Source organism: Podarcis muralis, chromosome 10 (assembly GCF_964188315.1).
Source record: "Podarcis muralis chromosome 10, rPodMur119.hap1.1, whole genome shotgun sequence".
Classification (NCBI taxonomy): Eukaryota; Metazoa; Chordata; class Lepidosauria; order Squamata; family Lacertidae; genus Podarcis; species Podarcis muralis.
The window spans coordinates 25,263,384-25,277,786 of NC_135664.1; the positions used below are offsets into that span (position 1 = coordinate 25,263,384).

Below are 14,403 nucleotides of genomic sequence, written 5' to 3' on the forward strand. Positions count from 1 at the left end.
GAGGCATGGAGAGCTGCATTTATCCCCCAAACTTGAGGTTCCCTACCTCTGCTCTACAGCAACCAATTGGCATTCCCCTGTTTCACCCAGTTCTGGACTCCTGCGGTTCTACCAGAACTCCACCCTTTTAATTCCTTTGCTCTATTCATTGGCTGTGGAGGAGCAGCTTGGAGTGCTGGGAGTGCAAAAACTGCCCTGGGTCACTGTGTCATCTCCTCACACTGACTGTGGAGCAGCTCAGGCTCGAAGCCTGAATCTCTGGGCTGGCCAGAGCCATTGGACTCAGATAGGGAATGACTCCAGGAGTTCTTCTGCCAATAACTGAACTCATTTACTCTTCACATTTAGATTACTGTCTCACCTAGTTGTAGTGGGAGGCTCTCAGAGGCACTCTGAATTTTATTGCTTCACGTGTTTTTGAGCTCAAATCTGGCATCGAAAAACAATTTTGGAACGAAACCTGCAGGTTCTGGGGTTGAACACACTAGAGCTTTGGCTCACATTAATCCACATACCTGCAATTGTTTGTTCTCTGTGGGTCATTGGCCCTTGATAGGGGGAAAAAAGTGTCCCACTCCTGATCCATACAACAGAAGAAGGGCAGATAATCAAGGCAGAAACAGACAAGGGATGGATGTGCAATTTTTGCAGTTATTGCATTTACAGTTTAAGGTTGATTTACCCTGAACTATGCTTTGGTCCTCTGAGATCTTATCTTGCATTAGGCTGACATATATTCTTGAATCAAATAGTGTATTTGAGTCAGTTAATAACAGAATTTATTTTGGATACATCGTTTTATCTAACATGCATAATTAATTCTTCTGCGCATGATTTGCTCTGTTTTTTAAAACAATTTTTTTTAACCCCTCCAGGGACTGCATGAAAATGGGTGACGTGGATGGCAAAAAGATTGGCTGCACTGTCAGCTTGCTGGTGCGTATCTCTTTCTTTTGAGAGATCTTAACTATGTCACTTTAAGGATCCGAATGTTTAGATAAGGAGCGTGTTTTTAATAGCTTACTTTCCAAACTGGGATTTAAAAGTACGCTTTCCACTGCATAATTAATGAATTCAAAACCTATTACAGAATCATGAAGTATTCATGTTGCATTTGAATATATATTGATAAGGCTGCAAAAATATAGTTGTCCTGCCCGGTTTGGGTGTCTCTAATTATATGAGCTGGCAGGTGGGAAAGAAGCAAGGGAAGTGGGATTCTTCTGAGCACATATCCTACTTTGCTGGCAGTGAGGAAAAGAAGCAGGGATACTTCTTCCAACATCCTTGCTTCTTCTTATTCAGGACAGAAACCTTTCTGGTTTTTACAATTGATAGGGAATTGTGTAACTTTTTCCATCTAGGTGAAATAATATTTTTCAAAGGGTGATTTTCTCTCTGAGAAATGTGTGATAGAGTGGGAGATATCCCCCCCTTTTTTATTTTCTGCATGATTAGGGGAACTATATTATTTCAAGGTTAGTTGGATGACTATTTTATTTGTATAGATGTATGTATGTACAGTGGTACCTCGGGTTACATACGCTTCAGGTTACAGACTCCACTAACCCAGAAATATTACCTCAGGTTAAGAACTTTGCTTCAGGATGAGAACAGAAATCGTGCTCCGGCGGCGTGGCAGCAGCAGGAGGCCCCATTAGCTAAAGTGGTGCTTCAGGTTAAGAACAGTTTCAGGTTAAGTACGGACCTCCGGAACGAATTAAGTACTTAACCCGAGGTACCGCTGTAATTGTAAGATTTTCGCCCAACCATTAATCCCATGGGACCACAGAGTGGCTTATGACAATAAAGCACATTTGCATCCTAGCCTTCCTCAGAGGGCACCAGGTCAAAGGATGTGGTCGCTGTCTCCTCTGTTAATATTTTTGTCTCACCAAAAGCAGCCAATAATAGCGGGGGCTAACAGATATAAAAACATTTTTCTACTTAATGCAGATTTCTACTGCCCCTTGTAATCTTCCAGGGGTGGAGGAAGGGGGTGCGGTGGGGGCGGACCTACCAGGGAGTCTTTGCTGAGGGGGTGACATTTGGCGCGCCACCCACCTGCGACTCCCAAGCCTACCCCGAGCCAGCGGCATTTGCCCCTTCCCCCCCATTTTGACAGCTGGGGGAGGTTGCAGAGTCACGGGTGGGCAGTGCGCCAAATGTCCGCCATTGGCGGCTCGCTCTGCCCCCGGCTGCAGGGCACTTGCACCGCTCTGTGCACCCGAACGGCTATCCCGCTCCTAGGAGGGCTCCCTCTGTGCCCAGCCCCCCTCAGGAGTGTGCCCGCCCTGGGCAGCGCAGGAATATGCACTGCCGGTGAATCTGCTAGTGCCTTGGAAACTATGCAGGGCAGCTTATAATGATTTAAAATCATAATGCCATAAAATATGATTAAAAACACCACAATTAAAATGCATTGAAAATAAACTAAAGGCAGAAACCACAGAAATAAAATGGCATTTACCGTGGATACTTAGCAGGCAAAAGCCTGCCCTGTAACTATGTTTTTACCAATCGGCACAGAGCAAGAGACGAGACTCTTTGTGCTTCGTAAAGTTAAGCCTTCCCCAATACTGGGTGCACCCCTGGAAAAGTGCTCTCTCTCCTTGCATATACACTTACCTGAGTGAACTCAATGAGGCTTACTTCTGAGTAGACCTGTGTGATTGCTCCTCCATTAATTTATTTACTTCCTCAAACTTACACACTGCTTAGCTGTAAAAAAAACACCACACACACCTTAAAGTGGTTTACAAAAAGATAAAGCAATAAAATCAAGAAAAATTCAAAACATTCAAAAATTAAAATATTAAAAGAGATTCAAATTGCCTCAACTATTTAAGCACAGTTAATATAACAAATGTCAGCAATACCATATCAGCCCGTACCATGTGCACATTTCAACCTGCTAAAAGTTCCATGAAAATGGGCTGCAAACCATTTGTCCACCAATGGTGGACCAGTAAACTTTGGAGCTGAGTGGGGATTTTTTTTTTGTCTGAGGTTCCAAATCCAGACCTACCACTGCTGCTTTCACAATTGCGGAAATAGATGGTGGCCCCTTCCAATCTCCAAGTCATTATTTGCATCCTAATGTCCACAGAAATACATATCTTTCATCCAAAAGGAATTTCTTTGCCATGAGTACAGGAGCTGGAGTAAAGGAACTCAGTGGAGTCTGTTACTGAGAAGCCCGAACTTTTGCCTTTTATATGAAGAGCCAAATAGGCTCTTAACCATTTTCTTAACAGCAAGAGCTTGTCAGGTTAAGAAAAGTGTCACCTTGGTGACACTTTAATTGCAAGTTGTTGTTTCTTTTTTATTTATCCATGGGCTCAGGCTGCTCTATTCTTTTCATCTCTCTGCCTCGAAAACCATCAATGTGGACTATACTTTACCATTCACAATACTTAACGAAAATGTCTCCACATGCCTCAGATTAGATTCCCCTGATGTGCATGTAGGCATGGCTTTAAAGTAAAGGTAAAGGTACCCCTGCCCCTACGGGCCAGTCTTAACAGACTCTAGGGTTGTGCGCCCATCTCACTCAATAGGCCGGGGGCCAGCGCTGTCCGGAGACACTTCCGGGTCATGTGGCCAGCGTGACATCGCTGCTCTGGCGAGCCAGAGCCGCACATGGAAATGCCGTTTACCTTCCCGCTAGAAAGCGGTCCCTATTTATCTACTTGCACTTTGATGTGCTTTCGAACTGCTAGGTTGGCAGGCGCTGGGACCGAACAACGGGAGCGCACCCCGCCGCGGGGATTCGAACCGCCGACCTTTCGATCGGCAAGCCCTAGGTGCTGAGGCTTTTACCCACAGCGCCACCCGCGTCCAGCAAATCCCTTTTGAATACACCTGTGCTGTTGCACTTCACCAGAGTCCTTGACCTCTGCAGTTCTGCTTCACTCAAACATGGTGCTGCGTAGCTTCTTCCCACCAATGCTGCTTTCGATGCTTTGCATTGCTGTTTGTGTCTGACGTAGATCCTATGTGAAAGGGAAATTTCTGTTAATATCACCAGATGGAGTGATAAGTCATTGATCTTTCAAAGCATTCAGTTTGGGGAGGAAGGATGAAAGAATCTGTCTTTTGAATGACTACAGAGACAAATAGCATTTAAATAACTAGGATGGCCATATGCAAATTGCCAAAAAGGAGGAAATGTATCATTGCAAAAGAGGACACACATTTGCATGAAATTTGCAAATGCTTATTTATAGATAAGTCTTCAAATAGAGGCCTAGCAGCGCACATGACCACTATATTCAACACATTTAGACCCATACTTTGAATATATTTCTACATCCCCCCTCCATTTCCTCTAGGCAAGGTGGTCCATGAAGAGTTTGCTATGGGATTTTCATATGTTATGATTTTGCCCAGACTAGCGCTATTGACTACTGTGTCTACAAAGAAAACAACTGCATTCTCTGTAATGGGATTGGACTAAATGAGTTGAGGTGCTGTGCTTTGATTCTTGCAGAGTTAGAACTAGCTGTGTCTAACATATACCATCTCTGAGAAAATAAGCTTGTTTTTTCTGTGAAGGCTGATTCATACATGCAAGTCTTTGATCCAGTTTGTACATCACATTAAACCACAGCTAAAAACAAACTCTGGCTTGTTTTCTGATTGTGTTGACAGGAGCAGGGAAGAAGTGGAACAATACCTTTTTAGCAATGTGTACCAGCACCCTGCACGTTCACATTAAAATATTGGTACAGTTTATTTGCCTACTGTAGAGGAATATTCATGTAAAAGCAAACTGACAGTACAAAATCTGAGAAACCCATGACCCTATTTGAACAAATCCCTATGCAAGAAGTGGATATTCCTGGTTTGGGAGTGTATCCTTTCCACAACGCAGACAAGGCACATTTGCCTATTTTTGTTTTCTTTCAAACGTTCTTGTCTGGATATAACAGTTAGGTATAAATTCCAATATACATATGACCCACTTGGGACAGCTATGTGATTTCAGCCTACTATGTATGCTGCTTTCAGCCTCAAGGAACCATTATTTTTTCTAATCCTTGAAAATCCAGTGTGTCCAAAGGTAGCACAAACTCATTCAAACCAGACCCATACAGATTTTGCATTCCAACTTAGCTGAGACTCAGATGCCGTTTTAAACTATCTGTATTCAAAATGGCTTCATCTCCAGATTAGGTGTTTAATATTGTCCCTGAACACCTCTTTTCTTGATGGGTATCTGATTATTAAAATGTATGCACATTTGTTAAATACAAAAACTATACAAATACATTTATTTTAAAACGTAAACTCCATCACCCTAGCTTCATTGATTTCTCACAGTGACTAAGAACACAATATAAAGAGTAGAAGAAGAAAAAAGCAAGTATTAGTTTGAAATTCACAGATAATTGTTTAAAATGTAATGCCCCCTGTGAAATATTTTGTCACAGATTAGGAATAGTGAATCATAATTAAGTTTTTCCATTTTCAAGGTTGGAGCACTAGCGATGACTAAATGAACTATCTTTATCTTTCTCAGTCTCTCTATTTACAACATTATACTAATATCAATGTGTAATGAGGTACCAATTGGCAGTTATTCTGGCATTGTATGTAATAAAAAGCAGCAGGGATATGTATAGCAGATGTCCCACACTATGGATAACAGAAGCTAGATTTTACCCAGTGCACAGAGGTAAACAAACCCGTGGAAAATAATTACCTATAAGAATTGATGCAGATTTCTGAAAACATACCGTACATTTTGCAGCATCATTGTACCCCATTCCCAACTCCTTACTCATATGTTTTAATTTATTTTGTTACCAATATAACCTATCACACATTTCCTCCTTTTTTTACATTTTCCTCTTTTTTTAAAGTAACACCTTTTTTTGTTTTAAAAAACTAAAATGACTGCTTGAGATTCATCACAACATTTCACAAAAATGCTTTTTTTCTGATTCCAAAGCTTTTCTGGTATCTGATAAAGAATGGTTTTCAAGACAGAGAGATCAGGGATAGGATAAAAGGCATAGATAATGTTGCTACCTTGTCTTTTATAACTATCTTGCATTGCAATGTGTTTTTATTCCAGAATTTTTACAAGACAGAATTGAATAAGGAGGAGATGTATATTCGATATATACATAAACTGTATGATCTGCACCTTAAAGCACAAAATTTTACAGGTAAACAATTCACCAAATAATCCTGGTAACAGTATATGTTTTGAGACATGGATGCAGATTAGTGGAATAAATAGGTGCAGGAATTCCTTCTGTGTCTCAAGCTGGCATCTGCGTTTTCTGGAAAACGCTGGATATAGCAAGGCAGAGTCATGGACGCCTGCATGGGAACCGATCTTATCTTCTCAGATATGCCTTCAAGTTGGTGGTATCTCCAAAGCTCTATAGATTTCAATCCCTAGTTTGGATGCAAAATATGGTTTGACTGCAGAGGTAATAGCAGGAGCAAGCCCCCAAAATATTATGCTTGAGGCAGAGCAACAAATTGTGCCTGCTCTCCCTGCATGCAAGTTGAGGTACTTTGTATACAAGGTCAGTTAACTTGTGGGGGGAAAAGACCACAAGCGCCTCCACCCTCCCTGGCAGTAAAAAAATACAATATTAAATAGCTCAACAATTCTCTGCCTTTTTATGATACCCAAAGCCAGCTGCCTAGGGTGGCCTCCTCAATGGATGGGCCTGCCTTGAGTAAGAAAAACCTTTGGTTTGCTCAGGACCAAATGGGAGGGAACTCTTGGCACCTTCCAACTCTAGTGTAAAGCATTGAGAATCTTGCATCTGAACACCTAAGGCACCAACCTGTAACATAAGAAGCTAACAGGACCATTAAGGCCTGTGTAATAGGAGCCTCTCTGTAGGTGAGACATGTAGTCACTTGTACCTGTACTGCAGCAGGTCCTCATTTGGAAAGTGAGTAACCTTTTCCTGGCAGACTTAGCTGCCAGGTCTTCCTTTGCTTAAAAAAAATAAATGGAAATGGAGTAGAAATGATCCCACTTCAGGCTTTGTTTATCAGCATCCCTTGATATTGAGAACGTGCTCCCTGGAATCAAAGTGATTTAATTTTACCATTAAGCGTACCATCCCTGTACATTTCCAGGCACTATTCAGAGTGTTGGTGCTGACCTTTAAAGCCCTAAACGGCCTCGGTCCAGTATACCTGAAGGAGCGTCTCCACCCCCATCGTCCAGCCCAGACACTGAGGTCCAGCTCCGAGGGCCTTCTGCTATTCCCTCACTGCAAGAATTGAGGTTACAGGGAACCAGACAGAGGGCCTTCTCGCTAGTGGCACTTGCCCTGTGGAACGCCCTCCCATCAGATGTCAATGCAATAAGCAACTATTTTACTTTTTTAAGACATCTGAAGGCAGCCCTGTATTGGGAAGTTTAAAATGTTTGATGCTGTATTGTTTTTAATATTCGGTTGGAAGCTGCCCAGAGGGCTGGGGAAACCCAGCCAGATGGGCTGGGTATAAATATATTATTGTTGTTGTTGTTATTTTATTATTATATCAAGATTATTAGTGATCTTTGTTGGAGAGAAATGATGTAATTGGAATCCATAGATGCTGCTAGTTTTGCATGATTGTATCTGTTTTTTCTCTCTCCCCTGGCCAGTGTTACGTGCCAATAATTCTTGGCAAAGCCCACTCCTTTTTAATGTCAAGTTTAAATCTTCCCTCGAACAGCTGGCAGCCAATGCTGCTCCTTGGTGACAATTGCAAATTGGGTTGCTAAGCATCGTAGATGTGTTTTCAAGAGACTATGTCTGCAGCTGATGCTTAAACAGAGGCAGGGCTTGATACATTTAACCTAGAGTGTGCTGGTTTGCTCCCTTCTGAGAACTGATATTTATCTATTTGCAGTCTTTATTTCTTATAAACTTTCTGACCTTCTACCAAGAGAACATTGCTTTTCACAGCGTGATTTCCTCCGGTTAGGTTTCCTTGGGATTTATTTTCCTGTATGGAGATTTGTATAACTGTCAGTTGTTTCTTTAGTATGAGTAATATTCAAAACAGAAATCTGGTGGGTTGAGAAATCTGCTGATCTGCATATCAGTGTATGGCCTGCAGTCCCCCTGAAGAGTCAGGTGGAGTATATACAAGTATATACTCCAGACTGTTGGGTATCAGGGGCAGTTGTGTTTTTTGCTTTTTTCCCAGTGGTGGCTTCTTATCTGTGGAACTCTATCTCCCTGGAAACCCATGTAGCTACAGCATTATTGATTTTTTTAAAAAAACAAACTCCCATGACATTTTTATTTCAACCTGGGTTTTATAGGTAAATCAGCTATGGATTAATTGGTACTACTAATTTTAAATGGTTTTTTTTTCCAAATTGAATGATTTTATCTACTCTTGTTATCATTTTGAATTTTTGCATATTGCCATGAAAGAGAAATGGTTCTCTGAAAGGTAGTTTATCTTGCATAACATGCTTGTTACATCATAGCAAATGAGAGGCTTGCAGATTTCTTTTTTCATTTTTAGTATGCATGCCAGAGACTGTATGGGAGATTGCTGCGGTATCTCTTCATTGCCCATGCATGTGTATGTCTCTGTATCTATATATAGCTCTAAATACAAAACAGTTAATTAATTGGTACCGTTGAGTTTATCAATATTATTCTCTGGAGGTTCCAAGATAGGGCAGTCTTGAATGATCAAGTATGTCCTCTGATAACAAGGCAGCACGGTTGTCAAGAAAATGACACCACATGGGAAGTCCACATGCAACCACAGATGAGGGTACCTAGCTGTTGGACGTCTCTCTGAGAAATGCAAACTGTTGGTAGCTCCTGGCTACCTGCCCAGACATTCCAGGTGTTTGGGCCTCTCATCAAGAAGAACCTACTGATTAACACGGACAATGTGTTAAAAGCTTGCAAGATCAACGTCTCTGCAAAGGGGTAGCCCACAAGATCTTCATGTGGGCAGAACAGCACCTGGTATATTTGAAAGTGGCGCATAGAAAATGCAACTGTGGGCTTGTTCAGTCCAGCAATCAGCGAGCAAGATGGAGGGAAAGCTTTGTCCAGATCTATTCTAGTGAATCTGCAGCAGATTTGAGGATACACACTCACACCCCGCCAGTTGATCTGTGTGCCTCAAAGGTGAATCAGGCACCTTGGTTCTATTTATACTTCCGTTGTCCACCAGCCTTTGGCATGGATGCCCTAAGCAGGCTGACCCATGAAACCCTTATATATATTTCCTCCAGTGTGTCTGTTTTCCGGGCAAGAGCTGAAATTTTCAGTTCTGCTTGCCTGTGTCATTTGTCATGAAAATATGCACCCACTAAATTTTCTTCCTGTTTACTTCTAACACCCAACAGAAGCTGCATACACGCTCTTGCTGTATGACGAGCTGTTGGAATGGTCGGAACGGCCGCTGAGAGAGTTTCTGAACTATCCCATGCAGACTGAGTGGCAGCGCAAAGAATACCTTCATCTCACTATCATCCAGAACTTTGACAGGGGAAAAGTAAGTGGGTTTTTTGGTGGTGGTGTTTTCTGTTTGTTTTCTTATTAAACCAAACTGATTCTTAATCATGGTTTGCAGTCGATATATTTTGCACTGTTGATTTATTATATAGCACTTTTCTATACAACGTGAGTTGTCCTATAAAAAAAAAATTCTCTTATGAAATCTGAGGTTGGCCATTGCTATGCCTCTTAAAGGGACGCGGGTGGCGCTGTGGGTAAATCCTCAGCGCCTAGGACTTGCCAATCGTCAGGTCGGCGGTTCGAATCCCCGCGGCGGGGTGCGCTCCCGTTGCTCAGTCCCAGCGCGTGCCAACCTAGCAGTTCGAAAGCAGCCCCGGGTGCAAGTAGATAAATAGGAACCGCTTACTAGTGGGAAGGTAAACGGCATTTCCGTGTGCTGCGCTAGCTCGCCAGATGCAGCTTTGTCACGCTGGCCACGTGACCCGGAAGTGTCTTCGGACAGTGCTGGCCCCCGGCCTCTTAAGCGAGATGGGCACGCAACCCTAGAGTCGGACACGACTGGCCCGTATGGGCAGGGGTACCTTTACCTATGCCTCTTAAATGCCTTTTCTGGAATTATTTAAGCCGGCGCCCAGTGGTTTCATCCTGCATTAAGGAGAGTGCATTGAACAAGGAATTGGGCTAGTTGACATCCACCATCCTTTCCAGTGTTACAATTCTACGAGAATTAATCAATTCTATAGAACATTTCAGCACACACCTAATTTTTAATATCATTTAAGTGATGCAACCATATGCTTAAACTGACTGCTTTTTAAATATTTATATTTTATTGAAGTGATTTCAATTAAAAGAAATAATTTGATATAGAAAAAAAAAGGAAAGGTGAGGGGGAGAAAACAACAACAAAGATACATATTTTTATTATTGTGTGCGTTTTTATTATTGTATTATTATTATTGTGTATGTGTATGCAAAAATGCAATATATGATGTTCCCATACATTTTTATATAAATTGGTATGGTGTAATTATCCAAATACTCATGCAAATGTTAACAGCCTACTACATTTTGTATAAAGTCCATACAGTGGTATCTCGGTTTAAGAACAGCCCTGTTTACGAGCTATTCAGTTTATTAACTCCGCAAAACCGGAAGGTGTGTCCCGGTTTGTGAACTTTACCTCGGTCTAAGAACGGAATCCAAATGGTGGAAGGCCCCGGCAGCAGGAGGCCTCATTAGGGAAAGTGCGCCTCAGTTTAAGAACGGTTTCGGTTTAAGAATGGACTTCTGGAATGGATTAAGTTCATAAACCTAGGTACCACTGTATATATTCTATTTATCCAAGCAGAGTCTGCGCCTGTAAGCAGTCCGTTCATAGCCTGCTTAAACCAACTGTTTGCACATTAGCAAGCATCTTGGCCAGTTTGCCTCGCTGAAAACTGGTACAGGTTTAAACTTTGTGTATTCCCCATGGCATGGATAGATTTTTTGAATATATATTTGAGTTAATGACCATATTTCGATTGGATATTTAGTTTTTGTTGTGTTGTTTTCAAAGGAGAGCAATGCTGCAGGTTTCAAATGGCCATGAAGACTTGGGGAGTCTGTTTCTTGATGAGCACATCCCATGTGCTATCAAGATGGCTACTAGCCATGATGGCGGTGCTCTGCCTCAACTGTTGGAGGCAGTAATACTTCTGAATACCAGTTGCTGGAATCCACAGGAGGGGCGAGGGCTCTTGCAGTTGGTCCCTTACCTTTCTCTGCCCGATCTGGCCACAGTGATCCATGCGATGGTCACCTCCAGGCTTAATTACTGCAATTTGCTCTATGCGGGGCTGCCCTTGAAGCTGACTCAGAAATTCTGCGAATGCAGAATGCCGTGGCAAGGCTCTTGACGGGGTCCTTGCTGCGGGACCACATTCATCCAGTGCTTTACCAGCTGCACTGGCTCCCGGTGGAGTACAGGGTCAGGTTTAAGGTGCTGGTTTTGACCTTTAAAGCCCTATGTGGCTTAGGACCCTCATACCTACGGGACTGCCTCTCCTGGTATGACCCACAGAGGACCTTAAGGCCCATAAATTACAACACTTTGGAAGTCCCGAGCCCCAAGGAGGTTAGATTGCCCTCAACCAGGGCCACAGCCTTTTTAGCTCTGGCCCTGGCCTGGTGGAACGCTCTGTCACAAGAGACTAGGGCCCTGTGGGATTTGACATCTTTCTACAGGGCCTGGAAGACGGAGCTGTTCTGCCTGGCCTTTGGGCTGGACTCATTCTAAACACCCCCCCCCCATTTATTTTTTTTAATAGAACCCCTTATATGGAATTTTGTATATAAATTTTGCCTTGCCTCTTTTTGCTGGCCCATGTAGGACCAGCATGGATAGTTGGCCCTGGTGAATATTTGATGTTTTATCCCCTTCTGGCTTTGAGCTATGGGCTACCACTAAAACGAGGCTGCATTTTAAGCTGCATTGTAAACTGTATTCTAACTTAACTGTTTGTTGGGGGGTTTCTGGGTTTTTTATAAATATTTTCACTGTATTTATATTCGGTGTTAGCCCCCCTGAGCCTGGTCTTGGCTGGGGATGGCGGGATATAAAAATAATAATAATATTATATTATATATTATTGCGCTTTCCCATAGGCATCTGACTGGCCACTGTGACAGCATGATGCTCGACTTGATTGGCCATGGTTTCTTTGGAGAGAGACCTTGGTTCACACATTGCTCTGCCTTGTTTCCTTCCTGGCACAGCAGCCAGGAGTAGGATAGGAGAAAAGCAGTTTTGTGAGTTAAACCATAGTTTATTTTAAGCTATGGTTTAATGTAGTGCGTGAACCAAGCCATTGGCTGAATAGTAATGTACGTGCTCACAGTTCTCTCCAACAACTAGCACTGGCAGTAATTGCGGAACTCAAGTTTAACAGACCTAGATTTTAAGAACCCTAAAAGTTCCTATTTGAATAATAGTGCTGTGGAATTGAAACCGAAAAAGAACCTAACCCCCCAAAAAAGTTCCTATTCTAGGAACGGTGCTGTGGAATTGATTCTTGACTGCTGCTGTCATGTGACCAGACGCTTCTTTTGCCATGCATTTTGATAAATGGTAGACGTACAGGGATGATTCAGTTTATTTTGTACAACAAGTGCTCTCAGTACCTATGAGTGCAGTTCACCTATCCCAAAAAGGAAGCAGCTTTATAATACTATATTGTCAGTTCTCATAAGCAGCTGTTTTCTGCCTGTTGGTTAATGTTCTCTGAAAGCGCTGGTTAATGCTAGATTGTACTGCCAACTGGGACACTTGAAACTCTGTTTGAAACAACTAAAAAGCGTTTAAGAGCCTTCTCTTTGCCGAACATTCCTTTTTTCTTGCTTGTCTACAGTGCTGGGAGAATGGCATTATCTTATGCAGGAAGATCGCGGAGCAGTATGAAAGCTATTACGACTACAGAAACCTCAGCAAGATGCGGGTAATGGAGATGGATGTATTTGGCCATTAAGAATCAGTATAAAACTGGCTTTTGTTTAGTCAGCAAGGCAGCAATTTAATTTTTCCCATTGAAACTTTCATGCTGAAACTGTGATGCTCATGTTTTGTTTTGTTTTGTTTTGTTTTTACTTAATCTTTTTTTGCAACAGGTTCTTACAACCTAGCAATCGCTGTTCTAGAGGGCTATACCTCGAAAGAGGGAATAAATGGAAAAGCTACATTTGTTATTCTAACATACATGTTTGCTTGGGTCAGATTGTTGCAAAAAAGGAAAGCAGAGACCCTCACACTTCTATGTTATTTTAAAGCCATTTACAAATGGTTCAAATGCTCTGTTGTTTTTGTGAGTGCTGTGCAATTGCAGTGTAGTTCCTGTACTATATTGAGACTGCAATCCTATATATACTTACCTGAGGCCTTCTAAACTCAAAGGGACTTGTTTCGCCGTAGACTTAGAATAGTACTACTAACCATTTCTATACATTAATTAACTTCATACGGGAAGCCAAACAATAGTCGCTATGCTAGTTGTGTATAAATAACATGTGGCAATTGCATTTCTTCTCCCATTTCTACTAAAATCAACATTTTCAACAGCAGATTGATCAACAGACCTATTCCATATCACGCAGGGTGGGAGAGTAAAAAATGCTACTGGCCATGCCCAAACTCTTAACTAACCCACCGTATTTTTCACTCTATAAGACGCACTTTCCCCCGCCTAAAAAGTAAGGGGAAATGTGTGTGCGTCTTATGGAGCGAATGCAGGCTTCGCAGGCTATCCCAGAAGCCAGAACAGCGAGAGGGTGCGCTGCGCAGCTCTCCCTCTAGCTGTTCTATCTTCTGGCATCGCACGGCTATCCCTGGCTTTTGCGGGAGGTGGGGGAAGGGACAGAGCACATGGCTCTGGGCTCTGTTCCTTCCCCCACCTCCCAGAAAAGCCAGGGATAGCCACACTCCCTTTAAAGAGCGCATGGCTCTTGCAGGAGGTCGGGAGAAAGCCAAGAGGCTTGCTTTCGCTGAAGCCAGGAGAGCAAGCGGGATCAGTGCGCACCGATCCCGCTTGCTCACCAGGCTTCAGGGAAAGCCCCACAAAGCCTCCTGAGCGAAGAGGGAAGAGTGCTCCCTCTTCGCTCAGAAGGCTTCTTATTTCTTGTTTTCCTCCCCTAAATACTAGGTGCGTCTTACAGAGCAGAAAATACGGTACTTAAAAATCCTGGCAAGAGAAAACATGAATCAGGCCAATTCAAACCAAGAAACATTGTGCCAGGTTGAGGCAGGATTCTACTTTGCATTTGCCAAGCACCATCGACTTCAATACTGGTCTCTATTTCTACTCTAATTTATTTTTTAAACCGCAGTACAATGCTTCCTTCCACATTGATTATATTTAGACTGATGAATCTCTGAACACTAAACCACAATCGTTAAGTAACACTTTCG

The 14,403-nt window shown here is 42.5% G+C and overlaps 1 protein-coding gene across 7 annotated transcripts in view; it reads left to right on the top strand.

Annotated features, from left to right (window-relative positions):
- DOCK4 (dedicator of cytokinesis 4) overlaps positions 1-14,403 on the top strand; it is a 245,305-nt gene that overhangs the window by 202,856 nt on the left and 28,046 nt on the right. For all 7 annotated transcript variants that reach the window (XM_028746679.2, XM_028746677.2, XM_028746681.2 and 4 more), the window contains 4 exons: positions 876-936; positions 6,083-6,176; positions 9,350-9,498; positions 12,854-12,940. In XM_028746679.2, coding sequence (XP_028602512.2) covers positions 876-936; positions 6,083-6,176; positions 9,350-9,498; positions 12,854-12,940 — 391 coding nt within the window. The remainder of the gene's footprint in view (positions 1-875; positions 937-6,082; positions 6,177-9,349; positions 9,499-12,853; positions 12,941-14,403) is intronic.